Genomic DNA, 20,012 nt, shown 5'->3' with positions numbered 1-20,012 from the left:
TTCCACACTGTGCACCTCATTGTCAGGTACATAAAAATTTTTTTTCTCCACTTGACACCTTAATTGATTTTATACAGTTGAGTCCTTGCCAATGCACATCATACAATTGGAAAAAGAGTACTCATAGTGCCATAAAATGAAGGGAAGTCTGCAAGTTTGGCTTTGAGAATTTTACTCCTTTTCAATATTCTTTGGCCTTCTGTCCTAGCTAAATTGAGTTCTAATTGATGTAAAGGGGCGTGAAGACTGAAGAGTTACTGCTAGATGTTTTTTATCACCTCAGGTAGCAGTCAAATTTAAATTGCTTATTCTCTGCAGCACCCATTGCTTGGGATTCCTCTTTGTTTCAGATGATTTACTTCATATGTTAAAAATGGGAAACACAAAGAATTTATTTTAAAAGCTTAAAAAAAGCCATATTTTCCTAAAATAATTTTTAAAAATGTTGTTCATATCCGAATGAGAGTAGTAATAGTCCATTCAGTTATCAATTATCCATTGTGGAGTAAGTTTCCATCCTAGGATTGCCCAGTTATAGGGTCTGTGGTGTGTGTGTGTGTATGTGTCCTTTCAAAGAAGTGTTGGTGAATTGGTGCGTTCACTGTGTGAAATTCACTTCACTGCAACCTGGAGACCTCATTGGGTAGTTAGACATCAATGCACTATCTTAGTGGTAGACTCCATTTCTTTAATTATCCCCCCCTCAGCTTTTTTGAGATAGAATTGACATCATTGAGATATTGATATATGCTGATATATATTGAGAAAAACAATATTGTGTCCATTTAAGGTATGCAACATGATTTTTTTTTCTACTTTAATTATTGCTAATTGGTGGAAGAGTTTTCAAACATTGATCCTTTTCTCTTTGTACTTTAATTCTAATTCTGCTTGGAACATAGAAGTGATTAGGAGACCTGGGCCTCCTAGAAAGTCCTCAGCATCAGGTGTAAGCTGCGGAGTATTTTTCATTTACCTATTTGCTTGGCCATCCTTTTCTCCTTTTCAGAAAAGTAGCCTTATGTCTTACAAGTGCAAGGTGGGACTCTGGGTCTGCAGGAAGGAGCCTTCTCATCACTTGGAAAGGGCTCATGATTAAAATGGAGTTGGGAGGCATTAGCTTTCCAGAAATGGAGACTCTCACTCGAGGATGACTGGTCAGGAGATCTGGATTCTTCTCCTGTTTCCACTCCCCAGTTTATATTCTACCCAAGGGCAGAGTCACCACTCAATGTCTTTCTTCCATCTGTAATGGAGGAATGATGCTTGCTTACATTGTTTTCTCTTCAAATGCTATTAATATTTAGTTGTAGGCAGTGATAACATAACTGTGTGGGGGAGGGGTTTCTGCTTTCTCTAATCCTTCATTTATGAAGAGGAGAGCACAGTGTGGGGTTCCAGAGCACAAGCTTTAGGTAGACAGGCAGTGTTTGAATCCCCAGTGTAGGACTTACTGATATGTGACCTTGGCCAAGTGACCCTACTGTTTCCTTATTTGTAAACTGGGATGATTGTAGTACTTTCTTCACAGGGTGGGAATGCTTTGTATAGTGACTCGAGCAAAGTGTATGCTGAAATTGTCACAACCATTGTTTTTATCTTTCCTTTCCTTTTTTTGGCCTTGGGTTGTACAGTTTGACGTGTGGTTGATTATCATATTTTCAACATATTTAAGGGAAAGGATAGAACTATATTTTTTTAGTTGCCAGATTTTCAATACAGTAGGCAATCTTAATTACACGAAGAGGGACAGCTTACATTTTTTCCTTATTAAGGCTTTTGTAGTGTTTTTGCCTCAATTGTAATTAGTGAACAATTGATATGGTTTATTTTTTTTTATTTATTTATTTTTTTTTTAATTGATATGGTTTAAATAATGATGATAGGCTGTCAATATAAGCACTTTGTGCTCTTCTAAGCACTTTGTGTCCTGACTCATTTAGCTATCATAGCAGTTTTTGGAGGTAAATTTGCTGTGTGTCTCCCTGATTTTTGAATGACTTACATTCTAATTGTCTTTATTAAATACATAACTTTACAAGAAAAAAAATTTTTTTAAAGATTTTATATATTCTGGGGAGCCCCAGTGGCTCAGCGGTTTAGCGCCGCCTTTAGCCTGGGGTGTGATCCTGGAGACCTGGGAGAGACTTGTGTCTCTGCCTCTCTCTCCTTCCCTGTCTTTCATGAAAAAATAAATAAATAAATCTTAAAAAAAAAAAAAGATTTTATATATTCATGAGAGACACAGAAAGAGTGGCAGAGACACAGGCAGAGGGAGAAGCAGGCTCTCCACGGGGAGCCCGAAGTGGGACTCGATCCTAGGACTCTGGGATCATGACCGGAGCCAAAGGCAAACGCTCAACCACTGAGCCACCCAGGCATTCCTCCAAGAAAAATTTTAATTTCTAGGAATGAAAGAGTAAGTGCTGTATAATTTACAACTTTGTGGGATTTCACTAAACTTGATGTCCCAAACTTGCAATTAATGATTGCAAATTATTAATTCTGACATTATTTTGAACAAATATATATTGAGCAGTTACTACTTGTGTGACTCAATTTGAGACCCAAAGCAGCTACAAACATGAATAAAGCATGTTTACCAGCTAGGGCAAATATAATGTGGGTGTCATCTAATCCGATTTCTGGTACTCTTATGTTGGTAGTTACCCATAACAAAGGGATGTGTTGATTATCCACTCTTCCCTGACCCTACCCTAGCCTCCAGTTCCCTGCATTGCCTCTTATCAATGGTATCACCAACTGATTTACTCACATAGATACTGACCACAGACCAACTGTGAGTGAGAGTCTTGGGGTTTCTGAACCACATTTTGGAAATCACTGATTTACTGATGACTTTTGGCTGATCTGTTATATATTTTCCAGCTTTTAAGTTGATGTGTTAAGAGGAAGAGGTCAGAGAGATGACATTTTTAAATTAGTTGAAAATACTAGGAGTTTGTTGGGTTTTGGTGAAATTGGGACTTGGCTATATTTAAGTAGGAATGATGTTTACTACTGATTCTCAGAAGGAAAACCTAATTAGAGATAATTTTATAATTTCTGGAGAATGAACTAGGATAATAATAAATAAATTCTTTAGGATGGTTAAGCTCCTATTTTTGAAAGAACTCACATTATTGCCTATACCGTTCTATCATCCTTGTGATGGAGAATTTGAGATAGAGAGAGATTAAGTGACTTGCCTGGGGCAAAAAACATGTCAGCAACAGTCCAAGTCAGCGTCTAGCACCTGGTGATTCTAGCTCTTTTATGACAAAATAATCATGCTAATTCCCTCCATATACATGGTGTATATTCTAGTGTGCCAAATGGTTTCACATCATTTCATGACCTGGCAGGTAGATATTTTTAATAAATCTGTTTTGTAGATGTGAAAATGGAGCCTCAGGGAGGCTCAGTGATTCGTCCACATTTGGAGTGAATTAAGGAGCACATCCTAGACCCAAATCCACATCTTTTGACCCCTTTTTGGGATAGTGCTCTGTCCCTGTACTATGGTTTCTCTTCTACACGAGGGGGCAGCAGTGCACTTGTATTTGCTTTGCTTTCTGAATTCTGGGCTGATACATTTCAAGTAGAAGGCAATGACTTAGATTTGAAAAATCAAGGTTGTGGGGACGGTATTCTAGAACCTTTTATTTTAAAAGATACATACAGTATCTGTATACAGCTTATTTTCTTTCTTACATGTATGTACCTGCTCTATCCACATTGACATTCACATACAAATGGTTGTCATAAACAAGATGGTAAATGTGGACAGGATCAGCTGGAACTGGGGCGTGAATTTGGTGTACTAGGTACCAAATCCAGGCAATTCCTGAAAGTTTGAAGGGAAACTCAAGATATTGACCGTATGTATTAATTTAAAAATTTAAGGTTCAGATTTAGATAAATTTGAATCTTAAATTATATATATATAATAATCCATATAGCCATGGATTTTATTTATTATTATTTTAAAATATTTTATATTAATTATTTTAAATTATTTTAAAAATATTTTATTTAAATTCAATTTGCCAACATATAACACCCAGTGCTCATCCCATCACGTGCCCTCCTCAAGTGCCCGTCACTTAGTCACCCCATCCCTTCGCCCACCTCCTCTTCCACAATCCTTTGTTTGTTTCCCAGAGTTAGGTGTCTCTCATGGTTTGTCTCCGTCTCTAATTTTTCCCACTCAGTTCCTGTCCTTTCCCTTATAATCCCTTTCATTATTTCTTATATTCCCCATATGAGTGAAACCATATGATTATTGCCCTTCTCCGATTTACTCATTTCAGTCAGGATAATACCCTCCAGTTCCATCCACGTTGAAGTAAATGGTAGATCCGTGGATTTTGATATAGTAATATTTTAATGAGGCTTTGGCATTTCCGAAAGTCAACCTCAATCAAAGTTCTAACAGACTCCCCTCATGCCAACTTTGTACTATAATATAGTGATTCTCAGTGGGAGGGGAGCTTAGGGGTATATCAGGATTACTTGGGGAGCTTTCGAAACCACATGTATAAACCACAGAGCACACACATGCTTGCACACTCCTGCAAATATAATATGTATATGTATACACATAGACACACACACAGTTGATCCTTGAACAACACAGGTTTGAACTGTGTGAGTCCATTGGGCTTTTTACAGTACAATGCTGTATTTCTGCTAGCTTATTTTATTGTAAGAACACAGTATATAATACATATGAGCTAAAAATATGTTAATTGACTATATTATTGGAAGGATTTATGATAAGAGGTGGACTATGAGTAGTTAAGTTCTTGGGGAGTCGAAAGTTACATGTGGATTTTCGACTGCCTGGGGTGGGGGGAGGGTCAGTATCCCTAACCTCTGCTTTGTCCAAGGGTCAACTGTTTTAAATTCTTGCAAGGGTTTTAGAAAAAACAAGTGCCTGTGGTTGAAAAGTACTTTTCAGAAATACAAAATGCGAGACCAGAGTGAAAGTGTGATTTTGCAGCATGTTCCAAATTCTCATTCTCAAGAGACACTAGGCTCCTCTGTTAAACATTTTCTCCTTGTGGAAAGGCCAGGACGAATGACTGGGAGCAGGTACGCATGTGTCGGCTTGTGTCTGTTTGTGTGTTCCTTATCTTTAGTGCAGTCTCTGGAACTGCCAGGTATGCCTCAGACAAAGCTTCTGATGCTTCATGAGCTGTATTCGAGACTCATATTGCCTTGTTTCATTGATTTAATCCCCTTGTGTTTCCCAGAACGTCCCGCTTTGCCTCATTCCCTGAATACTTGGTAGTGCAGATAAAGAAGTTCACTTTTGGTCTTGACTGGGTTCCCAAGAAATTTGGTATGTATCTTTTGCATGCTTTTGCTTAAAACATCAAATTGGCCATTGGGGAAAAAATGGCATGTGAAAGGGCCCAGGTGGTTGACTGTCAGAAATAGTTCCGTTTTCTTCTTTTCCCATCATCCCCACCTTTCTCTTTTGAGTCAGAGTACATGATAAGCACTGGCAATAAAAATCACCACATGCTGCCTGCCCCTCTACTAATGCATTCTGGAATGACTAGATTCTAATAGTGAAAATGAGATCCCCACGTTATCAAACCAACAGTGCTTTCCAAACTGTAACATGCATACAAATTCCCTGGAATCTTGGCAGAATGAAGGTGCTAATTCAGCAGGTCTGGGATGGGGCCTGGGATTCTTTATTTCTAACAAGCTCTCTGGTGATACTGATGCTGCTGGTACTACTGGTCCAAAGCCCACACTTGGGGGTGCAGGTAATTGCAGATACATGCTCTTTTTATTATCTCTCCTTGGCCTCTGAAGTAGGCAGGTGTGGCTGATGACAGTCACTTAAATCATACAGATTTTATTAATAAAATGAGTACAGTCAGTGGCATTACATTGTCAAAAAAGAGATTTGATTTTGGCTTAATTGGGCTTTTTTTTTTCTTGCTAATTTTAAAGGCCCTTGACCATTTTTAGAGATTAGAGTTCTCCATCATCAGAATCCAACAAGGTGTCATTAGGCTGTCTTCCATGCCACAGAAGGATGTGCAGTTTTACCCTTTGTTGTTTCTTGAGCAAGTTCCTCAGACTGCTTGCCAGTCTTTTAAAGATTTTATGTGTCTGAGCACTTATAAAACAACAACCCGGGCCTCACACTAGTTAATTGAGCACTCATCAGCTCATCTGGAGAGGGTAGGTAAAAAGAATGTGAAATCGGCAGGACTGGTTTCCCAGGAAACTCCAGCCCTCAGTGGACCGGGCACTTGTTTGCCCCGTGATGTGATGCAGGGCCGTGACCAATTGTGAGGCAGATGTGTGATTTTCCTGGTGGAATGATTTTTGGGCAAGATGCTCATCACTCAACCTTTCCTCTGTGGAACTGAGAAGTACCTGAGAGAGAAAACTGCTTTCTTTTAAAGGCTTTCAACTGCTTTGGAAACAGCTTTCTTATATTTCTGTCCTTGGAATTTCCATAAAGGATAAAAAAATTCAGATTTCATAGACTTGCTGAATTTAAAGGAGACTCAAAGCTGGCTTTAATGAACCTGAATTTTTCTGTTGAGTAACAGTTGTATTGATTTTGTTGGTAAGACATGTTTGTTTTTTGCTATCCTTTGAGATTGAATTTTTTTTTTAACTGAGCTTTTTCTTTGGGTTGTTGTTTTAAGATAGGATTTATGTACCTAACATCATAACTGGTTTTGGGGATAGTGTTTTCAAGTTCTATTTGCTAGCCTGAGAGACCTATCTCACACTAACATTTGGACCCATTTTTCATTATTATCATTATCTGAATATAATACTAAACCTCAACAGCCTCTAGACTGATAAATTTTGTATTTGAATAAGTCAGTACAATAATAGCTGACCTGAGAAGTTAAAAAAAGTTTTCCCAAGACTAACACACTTGAGATTCAATTTATTTCTTTAAAACTTCATTCTTTATTACCTTGGTTAGAATGATCATAGTGCTCATCATGATCCGAAAAAAGGTGTAATCTAGGGGCTGAAAACTCAGCTGCCTGATACAGACAGGGAGATAATGTAAATGAAGGGAGTACATTGGATATAAGAAATGTGTAGCCTAGCTATCATGATCTATATTGGCTTTGGATAAAGACATGGCTTAGAAAAACATTTCTTTACTAGAAGAATCAGAATTGGAAATATGATGTTCAGGGTCATGGGGGTAATCGGAGCATTGGGGTCTGTGCCCTACAATCTTGGAGGGCATGTATTGTCTAGAGTGGAAGCTGAAGATCAGCCCCAGGGCAGTTGTTACCATATGAGAATATTTGTATTTCAAAACAAGCTGGGAATATGGATTTTAAAAAAATTTATTTATTTGTTCATGAGAGACACACAGAGTCAGAGACATAGGCAGAGGGAGAAGCAGGCTCCCGGTGGGGAGCCTGATGCAAGACTTGGTCCCAGGACCCTGGGATCACAACCTGAACCAAAGGTAGATGCTCAACCACTGAGCCACCCAGGTGTCTGGAATATGGATTTTTAAATCTTCTGATTTAAAAAATGGAATTTGTTGCCAACATTTTAAAAACATCAGACAGAAAATGTCTGGGCTACAATTGGTCTTTGGGCTCCCAACTTGCAACCTTTGGCTTACCTCTGGCTTATTCAGCTTGAAAGGCTCTGTATTTTCCCCCTGCTTCTCCATTAAATCTAACATCTCAGTGAGACTGCTGGTCTAGGGGCCTACTCCAGGGAACTGAAAATGATCCCTTAACTCTGCTTAGACACATGCACATAAGAATTAGAGGTGCTGATCTTAGGGGGTTATTGTGTATTTTTGGAGAGTCCGGTGAATGTAATCTCTCTCACTTTGTAGATGTTTCTATTGATATGCCAGACCTACTTGATATCAATCATCTCCGAGCCAGGGGGTTACAGCCAGGAGAGGAGGAACTTCCGGACATCAGCCCCCCTATAGTCATTCCTGATGACTCGAAAGGTACCATCTTCTGCCTGATGATGTTCTCTTACCCTTCTGCCTGCCCCACCCCACAATGGAAGAGTCTCTTCTCTTCCACCACCCTGTCGTCCCTTGGCCATCTTCCTGTGTTGTAACCCACCATAGACACACAGTAGTGAGTCCTGGCTGCAACTGTAAACTCACAGTAGACTTGGGACCAGGCACAGATCCATCATGAGTAGTTGAAACAGACTTGCAAAAATCACTGCCAATAGAGGGCAGCAAATCTCCAAAAAGTTTTAGATTATGTTGCCTCTGGCTTCCCCTCCCTGTCCCTCCTTCACCTTCTGCAGATAAATGGGCCTGTAGGGAAGAGGAGTGTTTTCATTAGGCTCTTAATCTTGAGGAGCTGTGCCATCTTGGGAGTACCTCTGGATAACCAAAAGGGGAAATTCAATAGTGTGTGTTGGTTTTAAAAATCTTGACCACATTTCACCTCCCCAGCTTTGTCACTGCTTCATAGCAAGGGAGCAGTTTGCCCTGTGAAGGCTAAATTTTTTGTTCAGAACATTTAACTTTTTAAGGGAAAAGGATGTGCAGAAAATAATTGCTTCACTTTTGTGTATTCAAGGCCAGTGTCAAAAAATCTTGGTTTCATTTTTAGCTCAGTTATTAATGAAATCAGGTTTATTCTGGCTTTGTTTGCTCACTGAGTCACTTACTGTTCACCTTTTTAATCAGTTAATCAGATGAATTGATAGTGAGAGAGCACTCTGGGCCCCTCTTCCAAAGGGTTTTTTTTTTTTTTTTTAATCAGTTGAGCATTGAATATTATTGATTACCATGTTCAGGTTCAAAAGAAGGCTAAGGTGAATCCAGGAATAGCAAGATAGGATTCGGTATAGGCATCTATGTTCCGTTATTCTCTGATGCTAAGTAAAATGTTAAATTATAGAGTATGGAGAGTAAAGAAGGGACCTATCAGTGGGACACTTGGGTTATGCGGTATGGGTGGTCCATTAAAGGTGTCAGACAGCAGAGATCAGTATGAGCATCAGAGAAGAACAGGATAGTTTATTAGCACTGCTCCTGCTTTCTCTGATGTTCTTAACAGAATCTTTGGTTTGTAATTATACAGAGTTCTTAGAAATACAGGGAGATAAATTTATTTCATGAAAATGATAACCAGAGCATAATGTTTTATCTGGCCGAAATGCCTGAAACCTGTTTATTTTCACTCCCTGCTGTAATGATTTCATGTTGTGTAGGCTGGGCAGTGTGTGTGGTGGGATTCAGAGGGGTTGACAACAGTGTGGGATCTCTAAGGGCAAGGGATTAGGGATTGCCCTGCATGGACTCTTTTTCTTTCTCTAAAACTCTTTACCATGCTTTGGTCTTATTTTCTGCCCTCTCATTAATTTCCAGATCGTCTGATGAACCAACTGATAGACCGTATGTATATTTTGAAGTTTTTCTCAGTGTCCTATAATTGTCACTGGTCTGACATTTATTTGTCTGTGGGATCAGTAAAGGGGTGTTGTTCTCTGCATGTGTATGTGTGCAGCTTTTCTTGGGTGGGATGATTCTTTGTCTGCAAGTTGAGTTAGCAGCAAATGGAAGCCAGTGAAATGATCATTAAGTGGCTCTGGAGCTCAGGAGAGTGATCATCAGCATGAAAGCCAACCAGCCCTAGATTGGAAACTTGGCCCTGCCATTTGTGACTGCAAGCTAGAAAAATTTACTTCTCAGAGCCTTAGTCTCCTCATGTATGAGGGTGGACTAATGATGCCATTTCTTTCCACTCTGGTCATGAGTAGAGCTCTTTATGCAGTGATGGCACAGTGGCCAGGCATTTTTTCCATTCTTATTGCTGGATATGTAGTGAAGACTCATGACTGACAGGACATGGTAGCATTAATTAATACTCTCAAGGTTAGTAATTTCATTGGATTGTGTGTTAATTTTATAGACTTTTAGTTCTTTAATCCTGTAGGAGTTGATACTCTTGGTTTTCTGAAAAGAACATTATTTATAGTGAATATTTAGATATTAATTGGGAGGAAGGGGGAGTATTTAACATTAAATACTCTGAATCTTTTTTTCTACAAAACCCTTCCAGAGACAAACTATTGTTAATTTAGAAGTGCATGTGTTTTACATTGCAAATGATTGATCATGTGGCTTTAGACCTCCACATTTCCTTTCCTTGGTTGATTATGATGTGTTCATTGCTAGAAGAAGCCCCCAGGGTCAGGAAAGGTCTTGGAAAAAACATTGCCTTGTGAATAATCTAATTATAATAATAACAATGGTTGTTAATACTTTGGAATGGTTACCAGAAGTCATATTGCATTTATTATGTCATAAATTCTGTCAATAGTATATAACTTTACTATTCATACAAAATCAGATTCTCATTTGGTTATCACAGTAAGAAGGGCAGGGCAGGTAACCTTTTACAGAGTATAAAGCTGAGACTCAGGAAACTTCAGAGACCCAAGAGGTGGGAGCAAAACCAGGACTAGGAGTCAACTGTGCTTTTCATGCTGCTTGACATTTTCTGGAATGTGAGAGGTTTACTAGCTGCCCCGATCCTGTAGAGAGCTGGCCTGCCAAGCTTTTGCCCCAGGGGAGGTGATAGGTGGTTGGAACTGACTGTGCCAGAGGAGTCCATCTCTGACTGGGAGCATTCAACCAGTTTCCAGTGTTCATGGTTTGGCCATTGATTTCCTCCTAGATCCAAGCTACTGTCTTATCAGCAACTATCTGTACTCAACAAGAGAAAATAAAATTATCTGAGATTGTATAACATTTGCATCCTATCTTTCTCAGATTTTTTTAAAAAGATTTTATTTATTTATTCATGAGAGACACACGGAGAGAGGTAGAGACATAGGTAGAGGGAGAAGCAGGCTTCCTGTGGGGAGCCTGATGTGGGACTCGATCCCAGGACCCCGGGATCATGACCTGAACCAAAGGTAGATGCTCAACCACTGAGCCACCTAGGCATCCCACTTTCTCAGATTTTTAAAGAATAATGATTTTCTTTATTAGAAGAGTAAAAAGATATTTACAAACTATGGGTTAGCATTAAGGTTCATTTAGGGTTTCATCAGTCATCTATAACCATTGTTAACACTTGGCATGTATCCTTCTCAATAGAAAGCTCACTTTATTTTTCACAAAAATGGAATTTACATTTTCAGTCACTGCTGTACTAAATCATTGCTTTCTTAAAACTTAATTTCGAAAGGATGTTCTGTGTATCTTCCTTGTAAGAGAGAACTTTTATGAACATATTTATTTTTTATTTTTTAGAGAGAGAGAGCACGCAGACAGGAGGGGAGAGAGGGAGGGGCAAAGGGAGAGAGAGAGAGAGAGAATCTTAAGCAGGCTCCATGCCCAGTGTGGAGCCCAGTGTGGGACTCAGTCTCACAACCCTGAGATCATGACCTGAGCTGAAATTCAAGAGTCAGTTGCTTAACTGAGTTATCTAGGTACCCTGATAAATACATTTTTAATATAATTTTTATAGAATAGATCTCTAATCCTCAGTTCTCCTGCTACTCCTCAGTTCTACTAACTGCCATCTTTGGCAGAAGTTTTAGTAGATTAGAGACCTCAGGACATGGAAAACAGAAGGGGTATATTTTGTGCTCCTGTTCCCCTCCAGTTATTGGGTAATTTGAGAGCATTATGTAGGCACACATGTATGTGTGTGTGTGTGTGTGTGTATGTAAGCTCACACGTATGTACATGTATATATACACATGCTTATAGGTTTTTATGTTTATGTATACACATATATATGTATGTATGTGCTTATATGTATACACATATATGTACACAATATACACTCACACATACACACACATCTCTACCAGTATCTATATATCGTTATGAAAAGATGAAAACAAAAGCCTACATTAGGTTTATAAAGCTACCTTTCTAATATCTTAAGTGTATACCATTATAGAATGTTCTGTCCTATACTTAACATTTGGGTTCTCCATTTCCTAGAGCTGATTACTTCCTTCGATTGCTGATATACTGAAAGGCCTGGTATAACTTCCTGTAAGATTTAAGGACTCGGCTTTTAGGCCTGTATAGATAATGCTTTTCTCTTCAGATTTCAGTGATAGGAGAGGTTGCTGTAGGATAAGTCTTGAGAATGATATGTGAGGCTGAAATGGTTCTGGGAATACACTAATCTCCCCATATGATCTTTTTTTTTTTTTTTTTGAAAGATTTTATTTATTTACTCATGAGAGAGAGAGGCAGAGACACAGGCAGAGGGAGAAGCAGGCTCCATGCAGGGAGCCCGACGTGGGACTTGATCCTGGGTCTCCAGGATCGCGCCCTGGGCTGAAGGCGGCGCTATGCTAAACCCCTGAGCCACCCAGGCTGCCCTCTCCATACAATCTTAAGGAATTGTTTTTCAATGCTTGGATTGTCCAGATAATTACCATGGTTCCTGTTTAGGTAAAAGATATTTAGACTCAAATAGCTTAATATTTGGAAGAATTGAAAGAAAACGAAGTTTGACCACCATTTACACATCAAACAAAATAGCACTTTCTTTGGATAGCATGTGAATAGTGGGTAAGGAGAAGCTAAGACAAAGAGATGAGAGTTTATGTTTTAAGGGACTTTTGACACCAGAATATTCTGTTGTGCTCTGTAGCCTCAGATATTGATGAGTCATCAGTGATGCAGCTGGCTGAGATGGGTTTCCCTCTAGAAGCATGTCGGAAGGCTGTGTACTTTACTGGAAACATGGGAGCTGAAGTGGCCTTCAACTGGATCATTGTTCACATGGAAGAGCCAGGTGAGTGGTCATTAGAGGGGATAGCTTTGGAGTCTGATGGGATCCTCAGTGATGCTAAGCCTTGGTCCTTCCATGTCCTCTGAATGGGTCTCAGAAAATGACCTTTTAGCTTATAATTTAGCTTCTTAGCTCACTTTTTGCCTGTGGAGCAAAGTCACAATGTTCATCTTTAGTCTTTTTTTTTTTAAATAATCACTTTCTTGAGATATAATTTGCTCTTTTAAAGTATATAATTCAGCGCCACAAAGATCACTGGAAAGATGTGGGATATATAGGCATATGTCAGAGGTACTGCTGGTTCAGTTTCAGACCACCACAGTTAAGTGAGTATCAGGATAAACTGAGTCAAATGAATTTTTTGGTTTCTGGTGCATATAAAAGTGATGTTTACACTATACTGTAGTTCATTAAGTATACAATAGCATTATGCCTAAAAATATGGCTATCTTAATCGAAAAATACTTTATTTTTGCTGCATCAGTTGGCTCTTCCTTTCACAAATGGTTGCTCTGTAGCATGTCATGCTATTTGATGGCATTTCTCTCACAGTAGAACTTCTTTCAAAATTGGAGTCCATCCTCTCAAACCCTGCTGCTATTTTATCAACTCAATTTATGTAGTATTTTAAATCTTTTATTGTCATTTCCATAAGCTTCATAGCTTCTCACCAGGAGTAGATTCTGTTTCAAGGAACCACTTTCTTTGCTCATCCATCAGAAGCAACTGCTCATCTGATAAAGTTTTATCGTGAGATGGCAGCAATTCAGTCCCACCTTCATGCTCCACTTTCTAGTTCTCTTGCTATTTCCACCACATCTGCAGTGACTTCCTCCACTGGTGTTTTGAACCCTTCCAAGTCATCCATGAGGGTTGGAATCCACTTCTTCCAAACTGCTGTTAATGTTGATATCTTGAGCTCTTCCTATACATCACAAATGTTCTTAATGGCATCTAGAATGGCAAGTTCTTTCTGGAATTCTTAATGGCATCTAGAATGGTGGGTTCTTTCTGGAAGGTTTTGAGTTTACTTTGCCAGTTTTTTTTTTTTTTGAGGTCTGTTTGTGTTTAATCAGATAATATGCAAAGTATTTACAACCAATTCTGGATCCCGCCCCCCCCAAGCCTGGGCCGTGAAATCTGGGACCCCCAGGCCCTGCCCAGAGCTGAGGGTCCCCTAGGCCTCTGCATAGTCATCTGAAATCTACAAAACACTGTTTATTTAAAATCTACAAAACAAAACAAAATAGTATTAGGACACCTTATACAAAGGGCCCCGGGCAGCTGGAAGGGGGACTTGAGAGCACGCCGGGGTAAGCGAGCCCAGATCCGACTGGGATGGACAGCAGACTTGTGTAATAAACATGTATGAAAGGAAAAGTTGAAATTTCATAGGCAGGCACCACTTGGCCTCCTTTCCCACTGGCAGGGCCTGGCTGGCTCGAGCACCCCTGGCAGCAGGAATGTTACTGCTATGATGGGGGGCTGTGGGTGAAATGTACAACATGTCTTGGGGACAGCAGGGGAGCATTTTTACGTGTTAAATATGGACACACATGGAAGAACACACATGTGCATACACACACAGACCCATTGGAGGAATCACTATATGTGGCACTATTGCCTTACAGATGCATTTCTTAAATAGTAAGACTTGAAAGTTGAAATGGCTCCTTGACCCATGGGCTGCAGAATGGATGTTGTGGTAGCAGGCATGAAAATAACATCTATCTTGTTCATCTCCATCAGAGCTCTTAGGTCACCAGGTGCACTGTCAATGAGCAGTAATATTTTGAAAGAAATTTTTTTTCTGAGTGCTAGGTCTCAACAGTGGCTTCAGACATTCAGTAAACTGTGTTATAAACAGATGTGCTGTCATCTAGGCTTGTTGTTCCATTTATAGAGCAGAGGCAGAATAGATTTAGCATAATTCTTAAGGGTCCTAGGATTTTTGGAATGGTCAGTAAGCATTGGCTTCAACTTAAAGTCACCAGATGCATTGGCCCCTAATAAGAGAGTCAGTCAACCTGTCTTTTTATGCTTTGAGGCCAGGCACTGACTTCTCCTCTCTAGCTGTGAAAGCGCTAGACGACATCTTCCAATAGAAGGCTATTTTGTCTACACTGACCGTCTGTTGTTTAGCATAGCCACTGTCTTTAATTATATTAGCTAGGCTTTATGGGTAACTTGCTGCTCCACCTTGTACATTTATGTTATGGAGATGGCTTCTTTCCTTCAACCTCATGAAACAACCTCTGCTAGCTTCACACTTTTCTGCTGTAGCCTCCGTACCTGTCCCAGCCCTCATAGATTGAAGAGAGTGAGGGCTTTGCTCTAGACTAAGTTTTTTTTTTTTTTTTAATTTTTATTTATTTATGATAGGAACACAGTGAGAGAGAGAGAGGCAGAGACACAGGCAGAGGGAGAAGCAGGCTCCATGCACCGGGAGCCTGATGTGGGATTCGATCCCGGATCTCCAGGATCGCGCCCTGGGCCAAAGGCAGGCGCCAAACCGCTGCACCATCCAGGGATCCCTAGACTAAGTTTTTGTTCAAGGGAATGTTGTGGCTCATTTGGTCTTCTGTCTTTCTCCAAATCAGCAGTAAAGCTGCTGTTCTTTCTTATCATTGGTGTGTTCATTGGAGGAACACTTTTAATTTCCTTCAAGAATTTTTCCTTTGCCTTTACAACTTGGCTGTTTGGTATAAGTGGCCTAGCTTTTGGCTTATCTTATTATGCCTTCCTCTCTAAGAGTAATCATTTCTAACATTAGAATTAAAGTGAGAGATGTGGGACTCTTCCTTTCACTTGAACTCTTTGAGGCCATTTAGGGTTATTAAGCGGCCTAATTTCAATATTATGTCTCAGGGACTAGTGAGACCCATGGAGAGGGAGAGAGTAGGGAAATGGCTGGTTTATGGAGCAGTGAGAACCCACACGACATGTGTGTGTTAGGTTTGCTGTCTTATATGGGTGAGTTTGTGGTGCCTCAAAACAATTACAATAGTAACATCAAAGATCACTGATCACAGATCACATAATAATAATGAAAAAGTTTGAAATATTGTGAGACTCACCAAAAGGTGACACACAGGCAGTTAGCAAATGTTCTTGGAAAAATGGCACCAATAGACTTGCATGACACAGAGTTGCCACTAACATTCTATTTGTAAAAAGTGTGGTGTCTGCAAAGTGCAATCAGACAAAGTACAATAAATTGAGGGACACCTATTCTTCTAGCTAAGAAATGATAAGGACTTGAAATACAAAAAATGTGGGTGGTTTAGTTAGCTTTTGCATCCATATTCTTTATTTGGGTATAATTCACATATCATATAATTCATCCATGTGAAGTGTACACTTCAGTGCTTTTTAGTAAATTCACAGAATTGCACAACTGTCACCACTAAAAGAATATTTTGCTGTATGGACACATAAGCTATTTATCTTTTCATCTGTCAGTGGACATTTGGGTTGTTTCTGTTTTTTGGCAATTGTAAATAATGCGGTTCTAAACATTTTGAGTACAAATTTTTTTGTGAACATGTTTTAATTTCTCTTGAGTGGAGGAGTTGCTGTGTCATATGGTAACTCCATATTTACCTTTTTGAGGAACTGCCAAATTGTTTTCCACAGTGACAATGTCATTTTACATTCTGCCACAGTGTGTGAGGGTTCCAGTTTCTCCACATCCTCACCAGGCCTTGTTATTACCGTTTTTAATTATAGCCATTGCAGTGGATGTGAAAGTGGTAGCTCATTGTGTGTGTGTTTTTTTTTTTAAGATTTTATTTATTTATTCATGAGAGAGAGAGAGCGACAAAGAGACAGAGAGACAGAGAGAGACAGAGACAGAGACACAGGCAGAGGGAGAAGCAGCAGGCTCCATGCAGGGAGCCTGATGTGGGACTCGATCCCAGGTCTCCAGGATCATACCCTGGGCTGAAGGTGGCGCTAAACTGCTAAGCTACCCGGGCTTCCCTCATTGTGGATTTCATTTGCATTTTCCTGATAACTAATGATGTAGAGCATCTTTCCATGTGTTTGTGGGTAATTTATATATCTCTAGAGAAATATCTATTCAAATCTTTTGCCTATTTTTTTAAATTAAAGATTTTACTTATTTATTTGAGAGAGAGCGATGTGAATTGGGTCGAAAGGCAGAAGGGGAAGGAGGGGGAAAGGGACAGAATCCCAAGCAGACTTCATGCTGAACATGGAGCCTGACACAGGACTCAGTCTCACAACCCTGATTATGACCCGAATGGAAACCAAGAGTTGGACATTTAACCAACTGAGCCACCCAGGCGCCCCTCTTAAAAACCCATTTTGTTCGGCAGCCTGAAGGCTCAGCGATTTGGCACCGCATTCAGCCCAGGGCCTGATCCTGGAGACCTGGGATTGAGTCCCGCATCAGGCTCCCTTATGGAGCCTGCTTCTCCCTCTGCCTGTGTCTCTGCCCCCCGCCCCCTCCTTTCTCTCTCTCATGAATAAATAAATAAAATCTTAAGGTAATTTGTCTTTTTATTGTTGAGTGGTTCTTTTTATATTCTGATACAAGTACCTTACCAGATACATGATGTGCAAATATGTTCTCTCATTCTGTGAGTGTTTTTACTCTTGACGTGCATTTTCTGAAGCACAAAAGTTTTTAATTATGATGAAGTCTAATTTATCTGTGTTTTTTTCTCTTGTCACTTGTGCTCTGGGTGTCATATCCAAGAAAAATTGCCTAACAAAGATCTCTCACATTGAGGTCAGGGAGCTGTTTTGTGTTAATTTTTGAATATGGTGTAAGATGTGGGTCCAGCCTAATTCTTTTGCATGTGAACATGCAGTTGTTCAAGCACCATCTGTTGAGGAGACTGCCCTATTCCCACTGGAATGGTCTTGGTGCCCTTGTCAAAACTCAATTGACCATAAATCTATGGGTTTATTTTTGGACTCTTAGAATCCTATTCAGTTGATCTATAAGTTTATCCTATGCCAGTACCAACTGTCTTGATTATTATAACTTTGTAGGTATTTTGCTTCTTAGCTCCACAGTGTTATTGCAAGACTAAAAAAGAGAAAAAGGCCTGAGTGTAATTATTTTCCCAGATTTTGCCGAACCACTGACCATGCCTGGTTATGGAGGAGCAGCTTCTGCTGGAGCCTCTGTTTTTGGTGCTACTGGATTGGATAATCAACCTCCGGAGGAAATTGTAGCTATTATTACGTCCATGGGATTCCATCGAAATCAGGCTATTCAGGCGCTACGAGCCACGGTAAGCGTGAAAGACTGTGTGAAAATACCTTCCTTTTACTGGAGGTGGTGTGTATTTCTGTCAGTAGCAGTGGAGACTTTCCAGTGTCCTTTGATCATTTCCAATCATGTTTGTCTCGCTCTGTTTCCCACCATGGCCCCACAGAGATTTATTTGCATATATTATATGAGGAGCTAAAGTAAATGATTGGGGGAAGTTATACAGTATAAAAATGGGAGTAAAAAAAATATGTAGATAATGCAGCTAGGGCAAGATGACCAAATCGAAAGAAACTCCCTATCATCTGAGTGTTTACTATCAGCAGGGATCTGAGATTTGACTTGAAGCTTCCTGGTGCCTTGGAGCAGAGAGGGATGTATGAGATTCCATGTTCAATAAGACAGTTCTTTAGGAGAAATTTTGCTTTTCTGATACTAAGACCTTGGAGAAATCTCTCTCAAAAGTCCTCATAGAGAAGACTGAATTTTCCACTTCTGTTTCTGTCTGTGGAGAGAGGATTCTTCTGGTATTCATGAACTTCCTGACATTATCAGGAGAGAAGGGACCATAAAACTAGAGCATTGATAGAAGTCTTCCTCTTGCAGTGCAGATATCTGTTTAATATTGAAAGAAATTTCTTTTTTTTTTTTTTTAAACCCACCCTTCCTTGCCACACCGTATGTATTTTTAAGTAGGTGTCTGCTACTAATTCCTGCTTACCTATCTTGGCCTACCAGTTGTCTGCTAGGGTCCATTGTTGAAGTCATAGCAGCTCTCAGCTGACTCATGGAGTGTGGCTAGAACAATCTGTTTCCCTTTAAAATGCTTGAAATATCTCAGCCAGAGTTAGTTTCATTCAGGGTACTTGCTTTGCCCTACTTATTTTTCTCAACTGACTAGTTTATTGGAGATTCTGATGACATCTAAATAAATTCTTTAAACCTAATTTCTTGAGTTTAAAATAATGTCCCTAACTAACCAGTATTGTCATCATTAACCAAGGCATTAATATGGTCTTTACGGCAATCCAACAGTTCCGCTAATGTTTAGGGAGAGGAGGCACTAACATGGCACTCACATTGACCCCCTTATGCCCAGCATAGTTCTCTGTGGGAAACACAGTTGATAGGCAATGTAGTGTGTGCAGTTAGTGTGGCTGAGAAAGGTACTTAAACAAATGCCAGACTCTGTACCCCATCATTAGCATCATTAGCATCAACCTCCAGAAATGCTGAGCTAAGGCTGATACGGACTTTGGAATGCTGGTCTGCTGCTGAGAACTGTTTTCCAGTGAATCCAATTACAGACCTCAGTTGGGAGACTTGGAGAATGCCAGCTGAATGTACATTTCATATGCAGGGTCAGAGCTTCTCAGAGGCACTTAGGACTAATGAATTCAGGCCTCCTGTCTTCTCTACTTGACATCTTGGTTTAAATGGTCAGGATATAATGAGGCCCTGGGACTGCATACATTATAAAAATGTTTTATTTTATTAGAATAATAACCTGGAAAGAGCACTGGATTGGATCTTTAGTCACCCTGAGTTTGAGGAGGACAGTGACTTTGTGATCGAGATGGAGAATAACGCCAATGCAAACATTATTTCTGAGGCCAAGCCTGAAGGACCTAGAGTCAAGGATGGATCTGGAAGTAAGTTCTTGCCTTAGGGATTGTCTGAGCAGTCGTCACCATACATTTGGCTTGTGCCCTTCCCTCCCACCAGTCATATTGAAACCTTTGCCATCATCCAGAAGTTAGCACAGATCCCATCTTCTCATAAATGGTACATTTGCCACTCTGCATGGCCATGGTGATCTGATTAAGTCTTGGATAAATTCAGTCATGTTGCCTAGAAGTGTGTGTGCTTATGTTTAATGCTTGCTGTCACTTTGTCATTCCTTTGAGATAAATTTTTTTTCATGGCCCATGAAGTTTTTGTCCAAAAGAGAATCTTTACTTTTATGGTTTTTTTTTTTTTTAAACAATTGAAACGCA

At 39.8% G+C, this 20,012-nt stretch overlaps 1 protein-coding gene across 1 annotated transcript in view; it reads left to right on the top strand.

Annotated features, from left to right (window-relative positions):
• USP13 (ubiquitin specific peptidase 13) overlaps positions 1 to 20,012 on the top strand; it is a 118,999-nt gene that overhangs the window by 78,223 nt on the left and 20,764 nt on the right. The window contains exons 14-19 of the mRNA XM_041731763.1: positions 5,259 to 5,347; positions 7,862 to 7,984; positions 9,371 to 9,397; positions 12,630 to 12,773; positions 17,871 to 18,037; positions 19,514 to 19,667. Coding sequence (XP_041587697.1) covers positions 5,259 to 5,347; positions 7,862 to 7,984; positions 9,371 to 9,397; positions 12,630 to 12,773; positions 17,871 to 18,037; positions 19,514 to 19,667 — 704 coding nt within the window. The remainder of the gene's footprint in view (positions 1 to 5,258; positions 5,348 to 7,861; positions 7,985 to 9,370; positions 9,398 to 12,629; positions 12,774 to 17,870; positions 18,038 to 19,513; positions 19,668 to 20,012) is intronic.

The sequence above is a fragment of the Vulpes lagopus genome, chromosome 17 (genome assembly GCF_018345385.1).
Source record: "Vulpes lagopus strain Blue_001 chromosome 17, ASM1834538v1, whole genome shotgun sequence".
NCBI lineage: Eukaryota > Metazoa > Chordata > Mammalia > Carnivora > Canidae > Vulpes > Vulpes lagopus.
The sequence above is the reverse complement of the archived record's forward strand: the minus strand, read 5'-3'. Positions and strand labels throughout refer to the sequence as shown.